A 19,978-nucleotide genomic window follows, 5' to 3' on the forward strand; every position below is an offset into this window, starting at 1 on the left:
ATAGACGAATGGATTCCAATCATACTTGGAGCCATTTCGCGTATGAGTATGATATGAATATTCACGTATGAATATGACACGTTTGAGACGTATGGCTAGAACTATGAACTGTAGTTGACCCCTCATGGGAAACTCAATTTGAAGTTTTGGCTTGGAGGAATCTAGTAAGAAAGGTGATGTTGATGACAATATTGATTTTTGTTCTTGAAAGACCAAAAATGTTGTTGCAAATGTTTGTCCAATGGAACCAGATAAACGTTATAAGACATTCCTTTATGTTGGTTGGAGCCACACGTCGCACTAACTTGTTTTTTTTTAGAACCCTCCTATGCTTAACTAAAAGAGCACAAACATGTGCTTCAAAAGTGAGGATTAGCACATGCAACTTGGAGTTGTATGAGGTGTGGTGTGTAAACTAATGGAAGATTCAGGGGATCATGTGCAAAGTCCGTGTTTTGCTATTGATTGTCATTCACAAAATGGGGGGAATCAACGCATGGAAACAAAACATATTGTGTATGACCTTATAACTAGAGCCCCAACTAAAATTGGTGTATTGTTTGACGATGTCATACGATAGCTTTTCTGTCGAAATGATGGAAAAATGGCTCCAATGTGTATGTGAGATGAACGTTTATTTAGTAAAGGTACTCTAAAAGAGAGAAAAAAAAGACTTGAGCTTTAAGTTACAATAAGAGCTTATTGGGCGTAGGCTTATGATTAGAGGTATAAAATTTTGGTTTCTCATAATATCACTTAAATATTCAAAGAACAAAATACTATGACCAATCTTGAATTTGACTCTCTATAGGAAGGTTTGTGAAGGGTTAGAGTTTCCTATTAGTTTCTCATCATACACATGGCAATTGTTTTCCTTTAAGGAAACTCAAGCTTCAACTACCATTGTGGAAATTCTAAACAATGGTTGGCGATTTAGGTTGTCTCGTAAATGTATTTAAACTTAACTTAAAAAAACCAAAATAAATTCTCTTATTATGCGCACATGTGTTATTTTAGGAACCCAAGTATCTTGATCCCATGTTAATCATGTAAGGGGGCAATAATATGGTTGTATCTATACAAATTTACAAAACCACCAAACCTCAAGCAAATAAAATGTTTTGGCAAAATTGGATACAAACCAGTGGGGCCTAAATTTGTTTCGTGGATAAGATAAATGTAACACAAGAAAAATGAGCAACACCCAAAAGTTTGGTACCTAACAATCAACACCCAAATATTGCTTGCCCTTGAATTCAATGCCCAATGAACAATAGCGTATTAACCAAATAATCTTACATGTTTAACGTGTTATAGAATTAAATTTGCTACTATTTTTGAGCTCAGGGTAGACTAAATAGGCCAAACGATAAAAGCCCAAGCATTGTCCTATCATCATTATGTGAAACTCGTAATAAGTCTTACACGAGGCCAACAATGTAACCTAACATAAGTATAGACCACATATTATAATTAGCCTATCATAGAGCTTAGGGGAAGCTTTTGTCACTTGCGAGTCACAATGCTGAAAAAATAACGTATTAGGTGTTTAACAATCACCAATTAACCATTCAAGTTGAACAAAGAAAGTTCTCGGTTGGTTACATTAACCTTAGGGTTCACAACCTAGCGTGTTACGCAAACCTTAATAAATGTGTTATGGATAGTGTTAGTGTTTAACACATTAATTAAGAAAAATTTAAGGATTTGTAGAGTAGAGAAAGGAAAGATGGGTGTCAAACCACCCGACCACCCCCTAAAAACGGTGTGAGATGAACCCAAACCTCCTTGATGTCCCATACCATCGAGGATTGTGTGTGCGTAGTTAACAATAGCCATGTCCACATTGCCATAGTCTCAACATATGTTCACACTTTATTGCTTTATTTGAAGTGGTCAAGTGATAACAAACAGTAGAATCGAGTAATATGATTCATACGCTCATTCGTTTCATAATTAAGCCACACATACTCATCATAAAGATTAAAAAAAACTACGAAAAACCTATATTGTGAATCATTTTGGTTATGCATGTAACTGTTAGTTCTTCACGTACAAGCCATTGTTTGTCGTTTGATAGGGGGACACATAAAGTAAGTAGGTAATAAAACTACAAGTTAGGTAAATAGGTGCATGGGATTGAGGGACACTTGGAGAAATAGTGAGAAGTCTCATAATGTAGGAGCATGTCAATAAAATATATTTGTGTAGATATTGCCTATCGATCTTGAAGACGATATATTCTAAGGCACATTCATGAGCAATTTAGAAGCAAAGAGGAAAAGGCACCATGTATCCTCTCCCGTTCCATCATCAATGGGATATAAAACTTTATCGATGAGCAAGTGGTGTTTGTGGTTGTTAGAAAGGAAACCTTAAGATAATGTTAACTTACTTACTTCTCAAGAGGTAGTCATTGAGAGTGATTTATTGGCTCATGTATTCTAATTGTCCCTTTGATTGGAATATTTGGTAATAGTAGGCCATTGTTGCATGCACTATTACAATGTCTTTCCAACTTCGTTAAGTGTAATTAAGTGGTTATCTACTCATCACTTATAATTGTGTGTTTCAAGCAATGATTCAATATGCGACTCTTAATTGGGCTATTATTACATTAGGGTGTTTGAGACCTTTCTACGACTTATTTGAATAATTAATTCAAGTGAGTACTTGCTAGACTTGTGTGGTTGAGTTGAAATAAAACCCTTTGTAGACAATCCCAACACATTGTGAGTTCAACTGAAGAAGCTAGTCGATCATTTTCCATTCCTATATATAAGCAATGGCCAATCAAAAATCTTCATTGTTGGAGATGTTCATCACAACCCTAGCTATTAACATCCACGAAGTTGTATTTGCATTTGCCTTTGTGTTAGTTTGTTTTGTGGAACCTTTTAGGGCTCACCTTGTTATAGGGGATCTCTTGTTGTGTTATTTTTAACTTATATATACTTTTACGATAAAAAGATATGTAAGATGGAGGTAACTAATGTTATTTATGTGGTTGGAGACAAAAAGGTTATGGGTGTTCATCTCCTACATGGGAATATCAACTGTAACAAGAGCTCAAAATGCAACAATGATCCAAGGATAGATGCCCAAATGGAAATTCATGTAGCAAGAAGGCACGAGAAAACCAATCATGCAAAGAAAAATTAGTTTGCAAGGACCACTATCATATAACAATTGTTCAACGAAAGCTGTTTTTTTCGAAGTGACATCCATGAAGTTGATGCGGAGACAACAAGGTTTTTGAAGTTATGTGCACGGGTTGGTACAATTACAAACAATACGAGAGAATATGTGGAGGTTAGGTGGGTGGGCGAAGTATAGAAAGGCAGGCACGCTCGGTCTCTACGTTAGCCCATAAGAGACATGTCTATCTATATACACGAGATACTGGTTCTTTACACGAAGTCATGCCGATGATGGCAGGGCTAATAGGCCTCGATCTTCATCGTGCGGCTCGAAGTTTGACTACATGGGGAGAATCCCTTGGCCTCATATTTTCGGTAGGATAAATTGTGGGAGGTAAAGTTGAGGTATCGAAGAGCAGGGGGAGAGAAATTTGCTAGCTGGGGTGGGGGTAATGAAGCGAGGCCAGAGTGCATGGATGCATGCGCACGATCCTGACCTCAAGTATCCATCCATCAAAACATGATCAAGACACAAGAGCGAGTGCTTCCATATGGAATATGTGTGTTAACTTGGCACGAAGAGCTACGGGGTTTCCTCATAATTTATCATGAATAAACAAGCTGCCTCCTATCCTTCCCTTTTCGTGGGAGTCCCCCCCCTCGCGCTTGAAAATAAATCAACCAAAAATTGCGAAGATAAAATTATCGGTATAAATCCATTTTGAAAAAGGGAAATTGTATTTTCCTTTATTATTATTATTTTTCTTTTTGCCTTTCGAGAGAGACGACGAAGAAGAAGACGACGCTCTTGGCTATGGTGCGCACAGCAGAAAGCAGCCAGCAGCCTGAAGAAATCACCCCCCCACTCGCGGAAGAAATGATCTGAATAGCTCCTGTTAAGTCTGAACCAGGAAATTTCTCTGTTTTAATTTGCTTTCCGCCTACCAGGTAACCTGCTTCTTCTCATCTTTCTCCCTCTTTTTCCTCGTCGTTCTCCTTTTGTTTTTGTTGTGTTTCGAGCTTTGATCTACAATAGTAACCGTAGTTCTAGCAGGAGATCTACTGTATCCCCGCTTATACCTCCGTTCCATTCATCTATGGTATATTTCTTCTAGTATTACTGTTTAGTACTGTTTTTTTTATTTCCTTCACGGAAGTGCGTTGTTTGATGTTACCAGTTTTCTTCGTTTCGTCCAGCAATGTTTTCGTTCTTGTTCCTCTGGTGTTACTGTTCATCTCTGTATCTTTCCTTCATTAGGACAACTCCTGTTTCAAATTACTGTTAAAAATTTCCTTATTTCTTTATTTAGCTCATTTTTGGTTTCTCGGTTCTGATATTACCGTATCTCTGATCCCTTTCTTAGTCTACATGAACATTTATTTCATATTACAGTGCATCATTGATTCCTTCTAATTTTGCTTGATGGTCTCTTTTACCATACTTCCTTCTTATCGTTTAGATCAGAGACGAGTTTTTGTTTTCTTCTGATGGTTATTTTTTATACTTTATTATGCATGCCTTACTTTAGGTAATGTATAAGGAGTTTTCCCTTCTGATGGTCAAATTTCATGCTTTCTCATATACCTGTTCTTGCTTGTGCAGTTCATATTCTCATAAATGAATCATAGCCAAATCATCTATAAACAATAAATGAAAAAACAAAAAAGCCTGCGTTTGACCACTGCAATACAAGAATCAAGACTTTCTTCAGTCCTTCCGATCAGCACAATTTATAACATGTTATTATCTTTTTCAATCTTGATGAAGTATGACCAAAGTTTTATGTAACTGAAAGGTAGAGAGCAAAGGGACATCGTTTTAGACCTGGTGTAACACATTTAGGCCATTTGTAACTGGTCAGGGTTTCCTTTGATGGAACATAACCAAAATTCAACTGAACTCCATAAAAAACAGTAAATATATCTTTATTTATAGCCAGTTAGGGTTATTAAAGGTGAAACTTTGCCAGTTTTTTATGTAATTTGAATGAAAAATAACAAAGATATAAAGTTTTGTTCAGTGTCTAATTTTTAGTAACCGAAAGGGAAGAGGAAGCAAAGAGACATTGTTTTAGAGTTGCTGTAAAACATCTTGGCCATTTCTAACCAGTCAGGGTTTCTTTCGCTGAAAAATTGCTAAAATATAATGTAACTTTAATAAAGATCAGTAAAAACATCCCAGTAACTAGTGTTAGGGTTACTAAAAATGAATATTGCTAAATTTATGTTTAGTAATATGATACAATTAGACAGTGTTCAGCCTTTCAGATTCACCAGTTAGGGATTTAATCAATTAGGTATGTGTGCGTATTCTTCTTCTTCTCTTCATAAATGAAACTGCTAGAAGCCTAGGCAAGGGTTTTTGCAACTTAATAAAAGAACATTAAAGGGATAATTTTTAAGCACTGTGTACTAACAGGCTTCATTTGTCCTTGTATTCAGCAGTTTCTCCTCAGTTCATATTTCCATCTACCAGATTTGTGTGATATACTATTCATCTTCTCTATTTGAAGTCATAGCCAAATTATATGATATAATAAAACATCAAGTATATAATTTCATAGCGATGTGGTACTATCCGGCTTTATTCAGTATTTGCTGAATTTTCTATGAATTATTTAGGATTTCAATCAATTTTCCATGAGGTTTATGTACATACTTACAATTTTTGTTCTCTCCGTCGATGAAATTTAATTACTATACACAAAATGTGTTACTATAGCCAAATTACTATACAGTGGATGAAATTTAATTAGTATACACAAAATGTTTTATGCTTTGTATAGATGAAATGTAGCCAAAACATAGTCAAGTTTTTATGTAACAATCTACAACCATTTGGTTCAAGAGTGTCAAAACTGAACCGTTTAAAAATTTAGAAACCTGAATGGAACCACGAAACCACGAAACCAAACCATTAAATTTTTTTCAAACCGTTAAGTCATTAAACCGATAAAACTGCGGTTTTGTGGTTTGGTTTCGGTTTTCAGCTTAGGTCAAAATTTAAGATTTTAAAAATTTAAAATATTTCATTATTAAAATTTTCAAAATTGTAAAGATTTTCCTAAAATGTGAGAATAAGGCATGAAATTTAAAAGATTGTTTAAAAATAAAAATTTTAAATTTAAAAAAAAAAGAAAAAAAAGAAACTGTTAAACCGTTTAAACCAAGGTTTCTATCTGTTGAAACCGAACCGAACCTTTTAAAAAAACCCGAACCTGAACTGAACCGAACCGTTGGCCTATTGTTATTTTTATGCAATTTAATTGAAACAACAGTAACGAAATAGAGATTTAGTACTTTACTTCCATACATTCAGACACTGTGTTCTAACCAAAATGGGTTTCTGGAGAGGAAATATGTTCAAATTGCTATGTAAATTGTCATCTGTCAGTTAGAATTTCCATCTATCAGGTCTGTATGCGTAATAATTGTATTCTTTTCGTTGATGAAACACTGTCACTTCAATGTAACTTAAATGAAACAAAACTATGATATAGTTTTTATGGCTGTGATAGTACTAGTCTTACTTCAGCTCTTGTTTCTAACCAGTTAGGGTTTCTATTATTCAGATGTGCACCAGAAATTTGGTATTTTCTAACTAGTCAGGATTTGCATATGTTGGCTCTTTGAAACTAGACATATAATTTTGTAGCCAGATGACGTTTCTATATACGATGCCTATGAAACCAGATTTTTTTTCTGACCAGTTAGGGTTTCCACTTATCAGGTCTGTGAAATTAGATATTTGGTTTTTCCTTACCAGTTATAGTCTCTATGAATCAGATCTGTGAAGACATAAATAAATAAAAATAAATAAAAATAAATAAAAATCTAAATGTAAAAATATATATAAATTTATGTATAATCATATGTATAAATATTAGTATAAGTAAAAGTATATATATATATATATTTCCAAAAAGCTAGGGTTTCCATCTTATTAGTTTTGTAAAACCGGATATTTTTCTTTTACCTAACCAGGTAGGGGTTCCGTCTATTAGGTTTGTTAAACTGGATCTTTTTCTTTTTTCTAAACAGTTCACGTTTCTGGATATTTTAATTTTTCATAACCAGCTATGTTTTCCACATATTAAGTCTGTTAAACTAGGTTTTCTTGTCTCTGATTAGTTCGGGTGTCCATTCATCAGGTCGGTGAAAATGGAGAGTTTTTTTTCTAAACACTTAGGCTTTCCATTTATCAAGTCTTTGAAACCATATATTTTTCTTCCTAACTAGTAGGTATTGCATGCATTGGGTCTATGAAACCAGATATTTGGTTTTATCTAACTAAATAAAGTTTCCATCTGTCTGGTTTGTCAAACCAGATATTTTATTTTCCCTAACCTTGATACACTATCACTTTATCAAGGTCTACCAATTAGTAGATATATTATTTTGATAATTTATAGTTTCCATCTAAAAAGTTTGAGAATCTGAATAATGTTTTTCTAACAAGTTATTGGTTTTATATACCAGGTTTCTCATACTTGATATTTTTCGAAGATATTTCAGTCAGCGCATCTTGTTCCTTAAATCATCATCAGAAGAAGGAAAAAAGAAAGAATCGGCATTTGTATGTACAATACTAGTACTTGAGTTTGGACTTTTGTACATAACGGATTCAGAGAGCCTCCAATATTGCCTTTTGAGATCTGGTCCTTCATAAGAATGGGAGATACTGGTAATGGAGGTGGAGCAGCTGATTCATATATCGGCAGTTTGATCAGCCTCACATCCAAAAGTGAAATTCGCTATGAAGGAATCCTCTATACAGTTGATACTGTAAATTCTAACATTGCCCTTCAGGATGGTATGCTCTTAAGCAATCTCAATATTCTATCATTTTTTCACAAACTGATCAACCTTTTGCTAATCTAAGGCATTTGGAAATAGCACATGCTTCTTAAACAAACACGAATTTATTGTAATGCCTTCTGAACACTTTGCATTATCTGCATTAATCAATGGGTTATCCTCAGGCGTAAGTGAACCATTATTTTTCATAATAATTTGCTGATATGTGATGACATATTTGTGAGGCATGTTGTTCTCTATTTTTGATTTTCAAACTGCTTCCATTCAGTGCTTATATTAATACACCGACATAAATTATAAGAAGTAAATAACCAAAACTAGGTGATTTTAATTAATCTCACAATTTTTTGATCCTGGTGGAGCATAGTCTCCCTAGCATACCTTGAAGCAATATGTAAAATTGATTATGGTCTCTAACATGTTGATAGAAACCATAAAAGCCGAGAGCATAAAGTTTAATATAGAATCTATTTCTATTCTTAGGGATAAATTTATGTAATCTGTTTAACACGAATTTGTACATTTTTCATATAATTTGGACATTAGCAAGTTTTTTCGGTTGAATGGTATATTTCCTTCAATAACTATTTAATTACCTTTCTATTTTATTGTTATTGCCTTAATTAAAATAATTCCCATCCTTCGTAATGCCATAAATTATTGTGGGAGGTTTTTCTTTTAGAGAATAGCTCATTGTGTTTTTCAAAATAAAATTTGGTAACTAGCTACTTTCTGTTTGTTGGTAGGAATTTCTTTGAAAAAGCTATTGTGGTTGGTTATTAAACTACTTTTAGTAACTCTGCCTTCAATGGTCATATCGTTATGAGTTTTCTCTTACCTGTTACATGTAGTTTACTTCTTGTATTATTAATTAATCGTTTTCTTTTACAAAACTATTTAAGAGCGACGCTTTTATGTTAGTAGATTGTGGACTCCGCAATAGAAATATATTTTTTACTTGTCGGAATCTACAAATAGCACTGTAAAGTTTTACGAGTTTGAACTGGTATCTTAATGAGGCTTGTTTTTGGCTGCAGTAAGATCCTTTGGAACAGAAGGAAGAAAGAAAGATGGTCCCCAGATCCCTTCAAGTGATAAAGTCTATGATTACATCATCTTCCGTGGAACAGATATTAAAGTAGATTCAATTTTTATCTTATCACTTAATTACGATTTTTTTATTTATTTCACGATGGGTACAAAGATTCTCCTCCATTGTACAGGACTTGCAGGTTAAGTCTTCACCACCAACACGAGCAGCTCCGCCACCTCAGGGACATCATGATCCAGCTATAATTTCTGTGCAGGTTTCGTATTTTTTGAATGCCTTACTATTAATAGAACTCCTGAATTTTTGATGAGAATATTGATTATAACCTTTATATAATGTGGATTTTGGCCTCAAGTTTGAAATTTAATTTGATAGTTGGGATGAACCTTTATATGATAAGGATGCCTAAGGATGCAAATTTACAGGATTATGGCATTGCTTTATTTTTAACTGCCGATTTCTGATAGTAAACATTTCATCCTAACCTCATCTATGATAACTTCCTTGTTTATTGTGCAGTCACAAACACCACCAATACTGCCACCTTCATCTAGTCTTAACACTGGCTCCACAGCTGGAACCAATCCCACTGATCTAACCAATTCTGGACCATATTCGGACATTCCTTCACCTGCTTATCAGAATGGTATTCCCTATTCATACCCACCCTATGGAGGTATGGGATCATGGAATATGTCACAAATGCACTCTGCTACCAATGGAACTGCCCCATTGCCAATGTATTGGCCAAACTATTATAGGCCGCCGCCTCAGCAACAATCTCAAATTCCTCTTCAGACACCATCCACGTTAACACCAAACTATTTGGCACAAGCTCAAATGATTCAAGAACCCTTCTCTACATCCACATCTCTGCCAGTGTCATCATCTTTGCCTAATGAGAGTACTAAAGACTCACCATCAGATTCGTTGGAACTTCCATTGTCAGCAGGCATTTCCTCAAGCTTGCAAATGTCAAGCTCATTAGAGTATACAAATGTGTCATCAACTGTAGAAGAGAGAACCACTGGGGTTGCAGTGGCATCAAAATTAGCTTTGCATACAGGGGAAGCAAATCTGTTGGAGGTTCAGTCTGTTGGTACTTCGGCTACCCAAAGTAGTAAACAAGGACCATTGTTGAACCATTCCAGAAGCTCAGATATTGATTCTCAAAGCCAACCTCCTTTATTTGACCGCACTGGTGCTGAAGCGTATTCAACAAAAGAGAGCATTCTGGCTTTAGAATCTCAGTCACAACATACCTCGGATAAACCCTTATTGCCATTGCCCGCGAGTTCAGTTCGCCAAGATCAGGTACACTTTGGTTTTTATTATGTATTTTTAGGTTATTATTTGGTAGATAATTAGCTTTAGAATCATATGGTGCATCTTCTTTTCACTTATATGACACATTGTTGCAACTTGTTCGGGAGGACCTCTCTCAAACGAAACTTTCCTCCTCTCTCTCAAGGAAATGTGTCTCCATCTTTATCTCAATACCAATCCAACCTTGCTCTCTATTGCCCTTTCTGGAACATCTTGATGAAAACCTTTATTCTCTTTCTTGCTCACTCAAACCGATTTGTTGTTCTGAAAGACGAGACAACACTTAACTTGTAATCTCTTGTTTGGTCTTATAGGTCATTTGGCCTCTTTAAAGACGTTAATATCTCTTTCTTCTTTCTGCTTCTCCATCTCAGCTTCCTTTAGATAATGACTCTCTTAAACCAATTGCTCTCAAGCAGATGCCTCTCAAGGCAACCTCTCTTTTGCTCTCTCTCAGATATTTAACCACTCCTTATGTGATCGGCCAGGGGTCTCTCTCTTACAAAGCTTGCAAAAAATTACAAGGCCAAAAAATACTCGAATATTGAGTTCTAGATGAACATAATATATCATAAGATAAGATACAGTACACTCGCTTTGTGATGTCTAATTGATTCCTTGCTGAATGATGCTTTTTGACACCAACAAAGTATCACGGCTGGAAGAGATGTTTAGGATCACTGTTTTTGCTCTTGCAGTTTTTTAATGATAAACATCCAATTTCTCCTTCGCTCTTGGGTTGATGATTTTGATAAATCGTTCTTACTTTTAAAGCATGCTTGTAAACTCTGTCATGGACATTCAACTCACTTTTTTCTACTAGTTTGTAGCAATGAGTTGTGCACCTAACCCGAAATGGTGCTATAGAAGTTTCATTTATATTTATTCTATTTCATTCCATGAGCTTGCCGAAAGTCTGCCTCCTTAAACCCCAGTTCCAAATGGCAGTCTGCATCATGAATGCAACGCATTAGTATTGCTCTTATCTTCCATCTTTGGGTTTCACATAAATGGTACATGATGTTAAAAGTCATAGTATTGTGTATGCTGGATTTCTTTCTCCTGATTAGACATGTGCAAAATGTGTTGATTGGGCATGTCGATTCTGAGGGGGAGACAATGGTCACATAAAGTAAGCAACATATTTAAACAGTTTTGCATCCCTTGCTTCAAATATGTCACATGCTGCAGAGCTGGTTTTTCCTTGTGTTTGCCTATAAATTTTTGGATGACCGCTTCAAGTTGGTTGATACATAGACCAAATAGAGTTGGTTATTTCACCCCCATTTGGCACTATGCATGCTCCATGAAAACCTTCCTCTGTCTTTTCTAACCTCCTCTTACTTTCTGCTACCGGGGAAAGAGCAGATGTACTTTTTCACGTAACATCTCTCCTCTGTTTTTTGTAAATAATGATAATGATATTAGCTTTAGGTTTTTTCTAAATTGTCTCCCCATATATACACTGACTACCATTAAAACATCTCCTTTATATGGTGTATAGATGATGCTTTAGAATTTCCATGACAAGCTATCTTATGTTCATGATTTTGTTTCTTTTTGCTTTAGGGACATGATTCGTCAATCAACACAGTGCATATGCATATGCAGAGAGGGAGAGGGAGAGGCAGGGGCTATGGAATAATGGTTAGTATTTATTAATTCAGACGTGGTAAAATCTGCGAGGCTGTGGATTGCATTCTCATTACTTGTTATTTATATGCAGAATTCTCAATCACGTAATAAGTTTGCTGAAGACTTCGATTTTATGGCAATGAACGAAAAGTTTAATAAAGATGAAGTTTGGGGAGAGCTAGGGAAGGCTGGCGTAGAGGAGATATCGGAGGACTATCACCATGAAGAGGAGGATGTTTCTCATGCTGTAATATTCTTCATTTTGATGATGTGGTTTTACCTTACAGTCATTTCTTAAAATATTTAGGATCTTCATTGGTTTGAGCTATAGACCAGCCTAAGTAGAGCTCAAGTAAATATTATAAGCTGCCTTAAATTTGGATGCCATAGAAGATCCCTCCATCCAACTTCGTTTTCTGATAAAAATTGTTTTTTTTGACCATAGTGCTAAATATGCTTGGCACTATTTTATTGGTCGCCGTACCCCATTTTCTAATATGTTCCGATTCCTAGAAAAACTTGATGATTAAGCTAAGCATGGTATTAGTGTCTCGTTATCGTGCTAGAGTCTTGTAAAATTTGTAAGTATCAATGGAGGAACATATGTAATACTGTACAAATCAGTCAAACCTGCATTGGCATTCATTTAATAACACCTTAATGTTTTGTTCCAGCCTGCTGCCTATGTGAAGGATGATTTCTTTGATTCTCTATCATCCAATGTGTTTGATAGAAGTGGGCAAATTGAGAGGCCTAGATTCTCAGAGCAGCGGAGACTTGATACTGAGGTTAGTGTTGATTCTCTTTCCATATATAACGAAAGATACCAAATTTGCTATAACTATAACTTACTTAGAGCTTTAGTTATCCGTGTCTTTAATTAAAGCTGTTAGTAATTGTTATAAAAGATAAAAATTTGGGTGAGAGGTACTCTGTTTTGACCAAGGTTACACTCGATGCTTCTGCTAATACCAATGTTATAGCTGCCTTAAGGTGTATATAAGATGTGTTTTCTATATGCAAAAACACTGAAAAAAACTGTTTAGAGAGTCAACCAGGGGTATTTGCTGAAATAATAATTGCTCATGGGCATTTGGTAAGCTAAAAAAAAGATCAGGGGTATTTCATTGGTTTTTTTCTTTTTCCTTTTTCATATGAAAAATATGTTAACCAATCACGTAGAAACATAATTAGGGAAAGACCTGAACAACGCATGGATGTCCTTCAATTTGAATTCTTTTTTATAAATGCCTAGTATTGTCCGATCTTTCTTTCACTCCCTGAAACTGGGATCCACACAAAATATAATGGCAATTTGAGATTATAAAATTAAAGGAATAATCCAGTTGAACATTTTGTTTTTGAACCAGACCTTCGGAAAATTTTCTGTAAGACATCATGGTGGGCGTGGAGGGCGTGGTGGTTTCCGAGGTGGAAATAGAGGAGGCTACTATGGAGGAGGAAGAGGAAATGCATATGGAGGACGAGGAAGGAGTACCTCACGGTATCCACAATCTTACTAACGCATGCAAGCAATTACAGCGCATTACCACATCTTACTTCTAAATTTCAGCAACATGATTTCACTAATTTCGTTTGTTTACATTTCACTTTTCTTTTTGAACTATTATGATTTAGGTTTTTTGGTTCGTCATGATTTTAGCTCATGACCTTTTTTTTGTTTGTCATGATGTTAATCTGCATGACCTCTAGTAACTATGCTGGTGTAGTATTTTAGATTTGCAAATAGGGGGCTGTTTATAATGGTTTTTTTCAGATGGGTGTTTCCTGTTACCAGATAAAAGTCAGATCTAAGTTTTGATCTCCCTTGGCCATGTTTAAGCTTCTTATGGCCAGCCTAAAGGAGAAGTGATAACTTGAGTTTCTCTTAATCAAGTTGTTGAGCTTTCAGGTCTGGCAAAGACTTGTCAGAAATATGATTCACCTACCTATTGTTTAGGTATTGTGTAAACTGTTTAAACAGCAGGGTAACAGTGAATATATGTGCTTCTGCAATATAAACGAATCGAAAGATTACGTATTTGTTTTTTGTTTGTTAATTTTTCCTTTTGTTAATCTGTGAGATTTTAATTTTGTGTGGTAATTGTAGGAGATCTTAGTGACCTCAGCTGTATGTGGGGTAGAAAGTATGTCCAAAATAAAAGGTTTTCAGGAATATGTAGGTGTGAAGCTAATGATGTGGGTTACCATTGAACAATAAATATTGAAAAACGAAGATGTTTGTGTAATATGTCAATGGGAAAGATGGCTACAGGTTTTAGTTTGTTAGATGCCTCTTTGGAGGGTTGAATGTTTTAATCTGATGTGGAAAGTCTAGTCAGGATGAAACTCTTTCAGGAATGTGAGGTAATAATGTAGTAGGGTACCAGAACAGTAAATGTTGGAATACCAAGATGCTTGTGTAGTACATCAATTAGAAACGTTATATGGCAATAGGTTTTAGTTTGTTTCCTTATTCTCGTTTATTCATTGGTTTTGTTTGTGTAGTATATCAATCAGAAAGATTATATGGCAATATGTTTTATTTTGTTTCCTTATTCTTGTTTATTCATTGGTTTTGTTTATTTATTACTCTCAAATGTGGTCTCACACTTTTAAATGTCGTCTGATTGGAGTGTAAATGAACTAACTAATTTTTCATGTTGCCCTAGAACTAACAAACATACACATGCTTATTAGTCTAATGAAGAAATCCATCATTCTGTAGGAATTTTTTGTTGGTTGTCAATTAACTGATTTCTTATACATACACAACAATGATCATTATGATTAGGAATAACATTGCAGTGGGATTCATCATTGAGAATATACAGATATAGATATTGGAACAAATAGCTATAAATATGTAATTGGGGTTTAGGTGTAAGGGTGTACCATGTGGCCTCTACCACTCTTTATGTATCCAATTTAAACTAGCCTTAGGTATAGGGGTGGAGGAGGCTAATAAAAGCAAATGGACTAACCAGCTTAACCAGTTTAACATGGTTTGGCATGTTTCTAGTGGCTCAGAACCAACCAAAAGTGCAACCTAAATGAAGCTTACTTGATTAGTTAAACTGGCAAACCACTTAATAACAATTTAATGGCTATGTTCAACCTAAACCAAGCTTACTTGATTAGTTAAACTAGCAAACCACGTAATAACAATTTAATGGCTATGTTCTGGCTTGTGTCCTAGGTAATGCTACATTTTGTTGTAGTGTGTGCACTATGTTTAGAGAGACTAGTGTGGATTGAGAGGAATTATTTAAGAAGAGATTAGTTATATAGATCGCATGATTTGGCAACTTCGACACACTATAGATTACTTTTGGAACAAGCTTAAACTCAACATCAAGGGAATGCTAAAATTAAAACCTGGCCTTTAGCATACAAACTTTGTGATAAAATATATAATGTGCTCCTAAAATAAATTAAATATGTGAATAAGACACTACTCAATACATGACTTAAGGATGCATCGTAGTCAAGAAAGAGGCATCATTAGTGGAAAAAGATGACAAATAAAGAGGAAAAACCTCCAACCGTTCCAAGTAAAAAATTATTCATCATTTTATTGTAACGCAATAGTTATTGTTTATATACATAACGATGCCTTTTGCAAGTCTGAGGCATTTCAAACGAATGAGATCCTTCTTGCCTTTTGTTATTCACATCTCCTTGAGTAGGATAGAATTTAATCTAGTGGGAATGGTGGTTGTTCTTGATAAGAGTTTATAACATAAACATGCGACCTGAATATTACTACCTTCTTCCTCGTAGGTGGCACGCTTGAGATGAAACTGATCGGATATGATTTCGTTTGTGACAACCCCATATTTGTGCTTCAACATGGAAGCCAAGCATTTTTGCCATTCTTTGGCAGACTGCAATATTGTTGGCCGGATATGAGAGATGCTTGATGATGGTGCAGGTAGAGGGTAGTTTTTTGGCAATTTAAGTTGGGCAAATGAATGATCTTTTACAAAAGTACCTGCAATGGGAATGGCAGAGTTAATGCCGAGCTTAGCAGTTGTAGTCAATATCCAAACTAAACCATTAACATATGGAAGAGCTCTCTCCAGCCCCTCTTTAAGAGGCTCTAACAAACAGGTAATTGTGACGCCAGGTTGGTTTTCTAGTGGGCGTGGGGACGTTTTCTCCTCGCAACAGAGCTGAACTCTTATAGATGAAACATGGCCTCCTGATACTGTAGTCACCAGCTTCCTTATATTGTTCACACCATCACTAGTAAGGATGACGAAACGAGGTAGCTGCTTCTCAGCCTCAGACTCCATGACAAACTTTAGTAACTTGTCTACAACTTCTCCAACCTTGCTCGGCACATCTTTCCTCAGATCTTTCAGGCTACTATGTATTTCATCCAATTACTTTCTAAATCTTGGCTATTTTTCAAGTTAGTCATGGACACACAACAATTACTTTGATGTTGCTTGTATCCATTGACATCATCCATCTGCAATAATATATCTTTCACCTCCTCCAACCACGCTTTACAAGACATGATGACCTCCGAATAATTCTTGGAACCAAGGATATCAATGAATGAGTTTGTTGAACATTTACCCATATACTTCCATTTCTTCCAAACATGACATTCTTGCTCACCTTGCTCAAGTTGCCTCCTTTACTTTTCCTTCAAACTAGTGATTTTAATGCAGTGATCTTCCTTATGTTCAGGCTTTGATGGGTCATGGAAGGAGTCAGGTTGAATAACACTCTCGATAACTTAACACCTTGATTTCCAGTGAGTTGTGCACATATTTTAATCAAATGGTTGATGACATTTACTTAAACATAGTCTAAATTGCCTTCCATATATGTTTGTTAGGTATTAGGATTTGATGCCCGAACCAACACATCTATCACATGGTCTAATTTTGCTTTACAAAACACCACGATGATCTCCATGTTTCGCACATAGATAGAAATGAAATCTTTGCCAAGATTGATATCAGCGTTACCCTCTTCTTGGAAAATATTGCTAAATACCGCTTAAATCCTTGGGAACAATCCTGGAGTAAGCAATGTGAGGTTTGCATTTTCACATTCTAGTCTTCTACCCATATATACATACGGATTTCAATCATTTGAAGTGCTTGTGTCTAAGGTTGTCCATTTGAGTAGTTGATACATACCGACAAATAATCCTCCTCCAATGGGATCTAATGTCAATGTGGCTGGGATAAAGAGCATATACTTATTCCTGGTTGACTGGTCATGGTTATCCAACACCTTGCAACAAAGATGCATTGCTTCCATCAAATCTATCAACAAAGACCCCTTCACTCCATCTTTGGTGACAAGTTCCAACGTGTCTTCTAGGAATATAGGCTTGCAGATTTCACTAAACTTTGACCAAGTGATGATTCTTTGGTTTGATGTCGCGAAATGCTTTGATAGATGCTGGCCTACTTCCGTGCAAATATCATAAACCATAACACCTTGAAGCATTTGCTCGACGATGTTAAAAATATGTTGGGAGAGATGTTTTACGGAACCCCTCTTTCTTGCATCCACTTCGAAAGTGGTGTCGTCTATCTGAATGACCTCTTTGAACTTGGATCGAAGTGAACCAATTGTATTTGACATGGGACTTGCAATGAGCTCATTTGATCAGCACGGGTGAATACTACAATCACTTTAAGAGGAGTCTTGGATTTGCGAAATTTGGAGGCAAGGAACTTGAGCCAATAACTAAAGCTCACGTCAAATTCTTGCTCTGTTTTCTCTTCCAATCCATAGACTGGATTAATGTGCCTCCACCACCAGTCAGAACCCTTTCGTAGATAGAGTGCATGGTGTTGGGTCTATCCACTCATGTGGAGCCCATGTCATGGAGTCGGCTGAGAGCCAGCTACCAACATACTAATTCAGGCTGAGTGTTGAATCGGCTGGGCATCGATTCAGGCTGAGCGTTGATTCGGCGGGACGCCGAATCGACTTAGAGCTAAAGAAAGGAAAATTTTGTATGTTTATTAATATATATATATATATGTACATTTTTTATGTGTCCTTTTTTCTTCTTGTGTGTGTGTGTGTTTTGTATGTCTATGTGTGGATGCAAATACGAAAAGAGGAGACGTTACTCCAAAAAGGCTGATAAAAAGAAGGCATAGAAAGAAAAACGCAGAGAGGGAAAAAGTGAGAGAAAGACAGAGAAAACAGAGCGCGTTACAAAGAAAAACTACACATGAGTGAACATAACTAAGGCTGGAAAAACAAAGATTCGAGAAGAAGAGGCGTGTGAGAAAAACACAACAAAGTTTCTGCAAGAAAACATAAACAAGTGTGAGAGCTCGAGAACAGGGTGATCGAGAGCGAGAACTCGTTGCAAGTGTAAAGACAAAGATCTAACGAGGTGTTGTCTGGACTACCCAAAAGAGTCACAACAACTCTTCTGTCCACTTCTAATAGGTTTATTTGTTCTGTGTTTTTGGTTTATTTCCTGTTGTTTATCCTATCTGGTAGGGTGAATATTGTATCCAAGGTGGTAGCCTTCAAATATATTTGCCTATCTCTAAAGTAAGCTCTAGAGGCTGTCAACACCTTTGTATACTCAGAAAATAGTGAATTTGTTTCGGAACGTAAGGTTCCCGTGGTTTTTCCCAAATTTGGGTTTTCCACGTTAAATCTCGGTGTATTCTCTCATTTTCGTATTGTGGTTTCATCCATTGTTTATCAACTGTTAATTGTCTTTGAAATTTTAATCATCCCGATTCCCAACACATATTCCCAAACACATGGTGGATAGGAGGGTAGTCTTTCCCGCATATGCATCTCCACAAATGAACTACCGCATTGACTTCGCCGGTACTCTCTCAAGATCTCCTAATATGAACCTGCGCCGGTTCCTCTCCAGCTGGGCTTCGATGGCAGAATCCATGTCCTAAAGGAACGGAAGGCCGGACTGAGAGAGTGCATCGATCACCGCAGCAATTACAGAGGGTATTGAGGTATAATCGTCCTCCTAAGGAAAGACTGTGTAATCGAGGATGATCAGTGGTTGCTCCAATCTATGACCAGGAAGAGGTTCTGAACATTAGACACCTGAATGAGCGGATTCAAGACATCCAGAGCCGCTCTGGATTTCTTGCACGCTGCAAGAACTTCCTCTGTCCTCCACTTCTTACGGATGCGGCGGACGGTTCTCGTGATAATGCCGGGATGATGATGCAGCCATGTCATTAAGATTAATTATACTCAATGTTTTGGGAATACTAATAATTATAATCAATGATTCGGAAATAATTCAAACCAATTTAATTGAGAGAATATTAATCTGTGTGTGTGTGTGTGTGTGTGTGTGTTTGGGTATGTACCAATCCGAAACCGATTAAGGTGGCCAAGCTTCAAGTAACTAATTTGGCTGCAGACAGAAATGGGTAGATACTTTAATAATGACCGCTTATACTAGTTGCATAGCAGCAGGCGCAGATTGGGAATAGTAAGCTTTGACCTTCATCCAATGGAAAGCAAGTTAGGATCAAAGCAAACGAGAAACTCGAAAAGCATTATTCCAATCCATTTAACTGTAAATTACGGCAGAAGATAAGAGCTTTCTTCTATACTACTAGTGTGTAGATTATTCCATCTTGGTTTCTTCATCTTAATAATTACAGAGCTGATACGGCCATTGGGTGTGACATTATCACTAATTATGCGTATGGTATTGGAATGATGCATGCAGCCTCCTCATCCACAGCTACATCCTATTGGGATGCTATGGATCCCCAAATATCTCAACAGATGTACCAAAAAAGCGAAAATGGCACATACCATTGCTCGATTTCTTATGGCTAGTACAATCATGACAAACTACATGGGGTAATGCATGAAGAAACGATCGAGTCAACAAACTTTCCAAGTACCATGCCATATCTAAGAAATATTGTTTCTTATTTGTTACGAACATTTAACTAAGTTCTTTAACCTTAGGGTTAGGTGTGAGCTAATTAATGCCCAATAAAGGGTGAGGGTTGAGTTA

General features: G+C 36.2%; 1 protein-coding gene across 2 annotated transcripts in view; it reads left to right on the forward strand.

The window, feature by feature from the left end:
* The first annotated feature begins 3,893 nt into the window (after nt 1-3,893).
* Nucleotides 3,894-19,978, forward strand: part of DCP5 (decapping 5) — a 39,023-nt gene continuing 22,938 nt past the window's right edge. The window contains exons 1-9 of one of the 2 annotated variants that reach the window (XM_087317081.1): nt 3,896-4,088; nt 7,620-7,953; nt 8,996-9,096; nt 9,182-9,265; nt 9,529-10,323; nt 11,905-11,982; nt 12,062-12,217; nt 12,645-12,758; nt 13,341-14,019. In XM_087317081.1, coding sequence (XP_087173207.1) covers nt 7,812-7,953; nt 8,996-9,096; nt 9,182-9,265; nt 9,529-10,323; nt 11,905-11,982; nt 12,062-12,217; nt 12,645-12,758; nt 13,341-13,493 — 1,623 coding nt within the window. In that variant the 5' untranslated portion in view covers nt 3,896-4,088; nt 7,620-7,811 and the 3' untranslated portion in view covers nt 13,494-14,019. Of the gene's footprint in view, nt 4,089-7,619; nt 7,954-8,995; nt 9,097-9,181; nt 9,266-9,528; nt 10,324-11,904; nt 11,983-12,061; nt 12,218-12,644; nt 12,759-13,340; nt 14,020-19,978 lie in introns of those variants that run through there. The other variant, XM_087317080.1, reaches the window with a different exon arrangement.

This window comes from Azolla caroliniana, unplaced genomic scaffold (assembly GCF_043228905.1).
Source record: "Azolla caroliniana isolate FFs.n. ecotype wild unplaced genomic scaffold, voAzoCaro1.0.p SCAF_3, whole genome shotgun sequence".
NCBI lineage: Eukaryota > Viridiplantae > Streptophyta > Polypodiopsida > Salviniales > Salviniaceae > Azolla > Azolla caroliniana.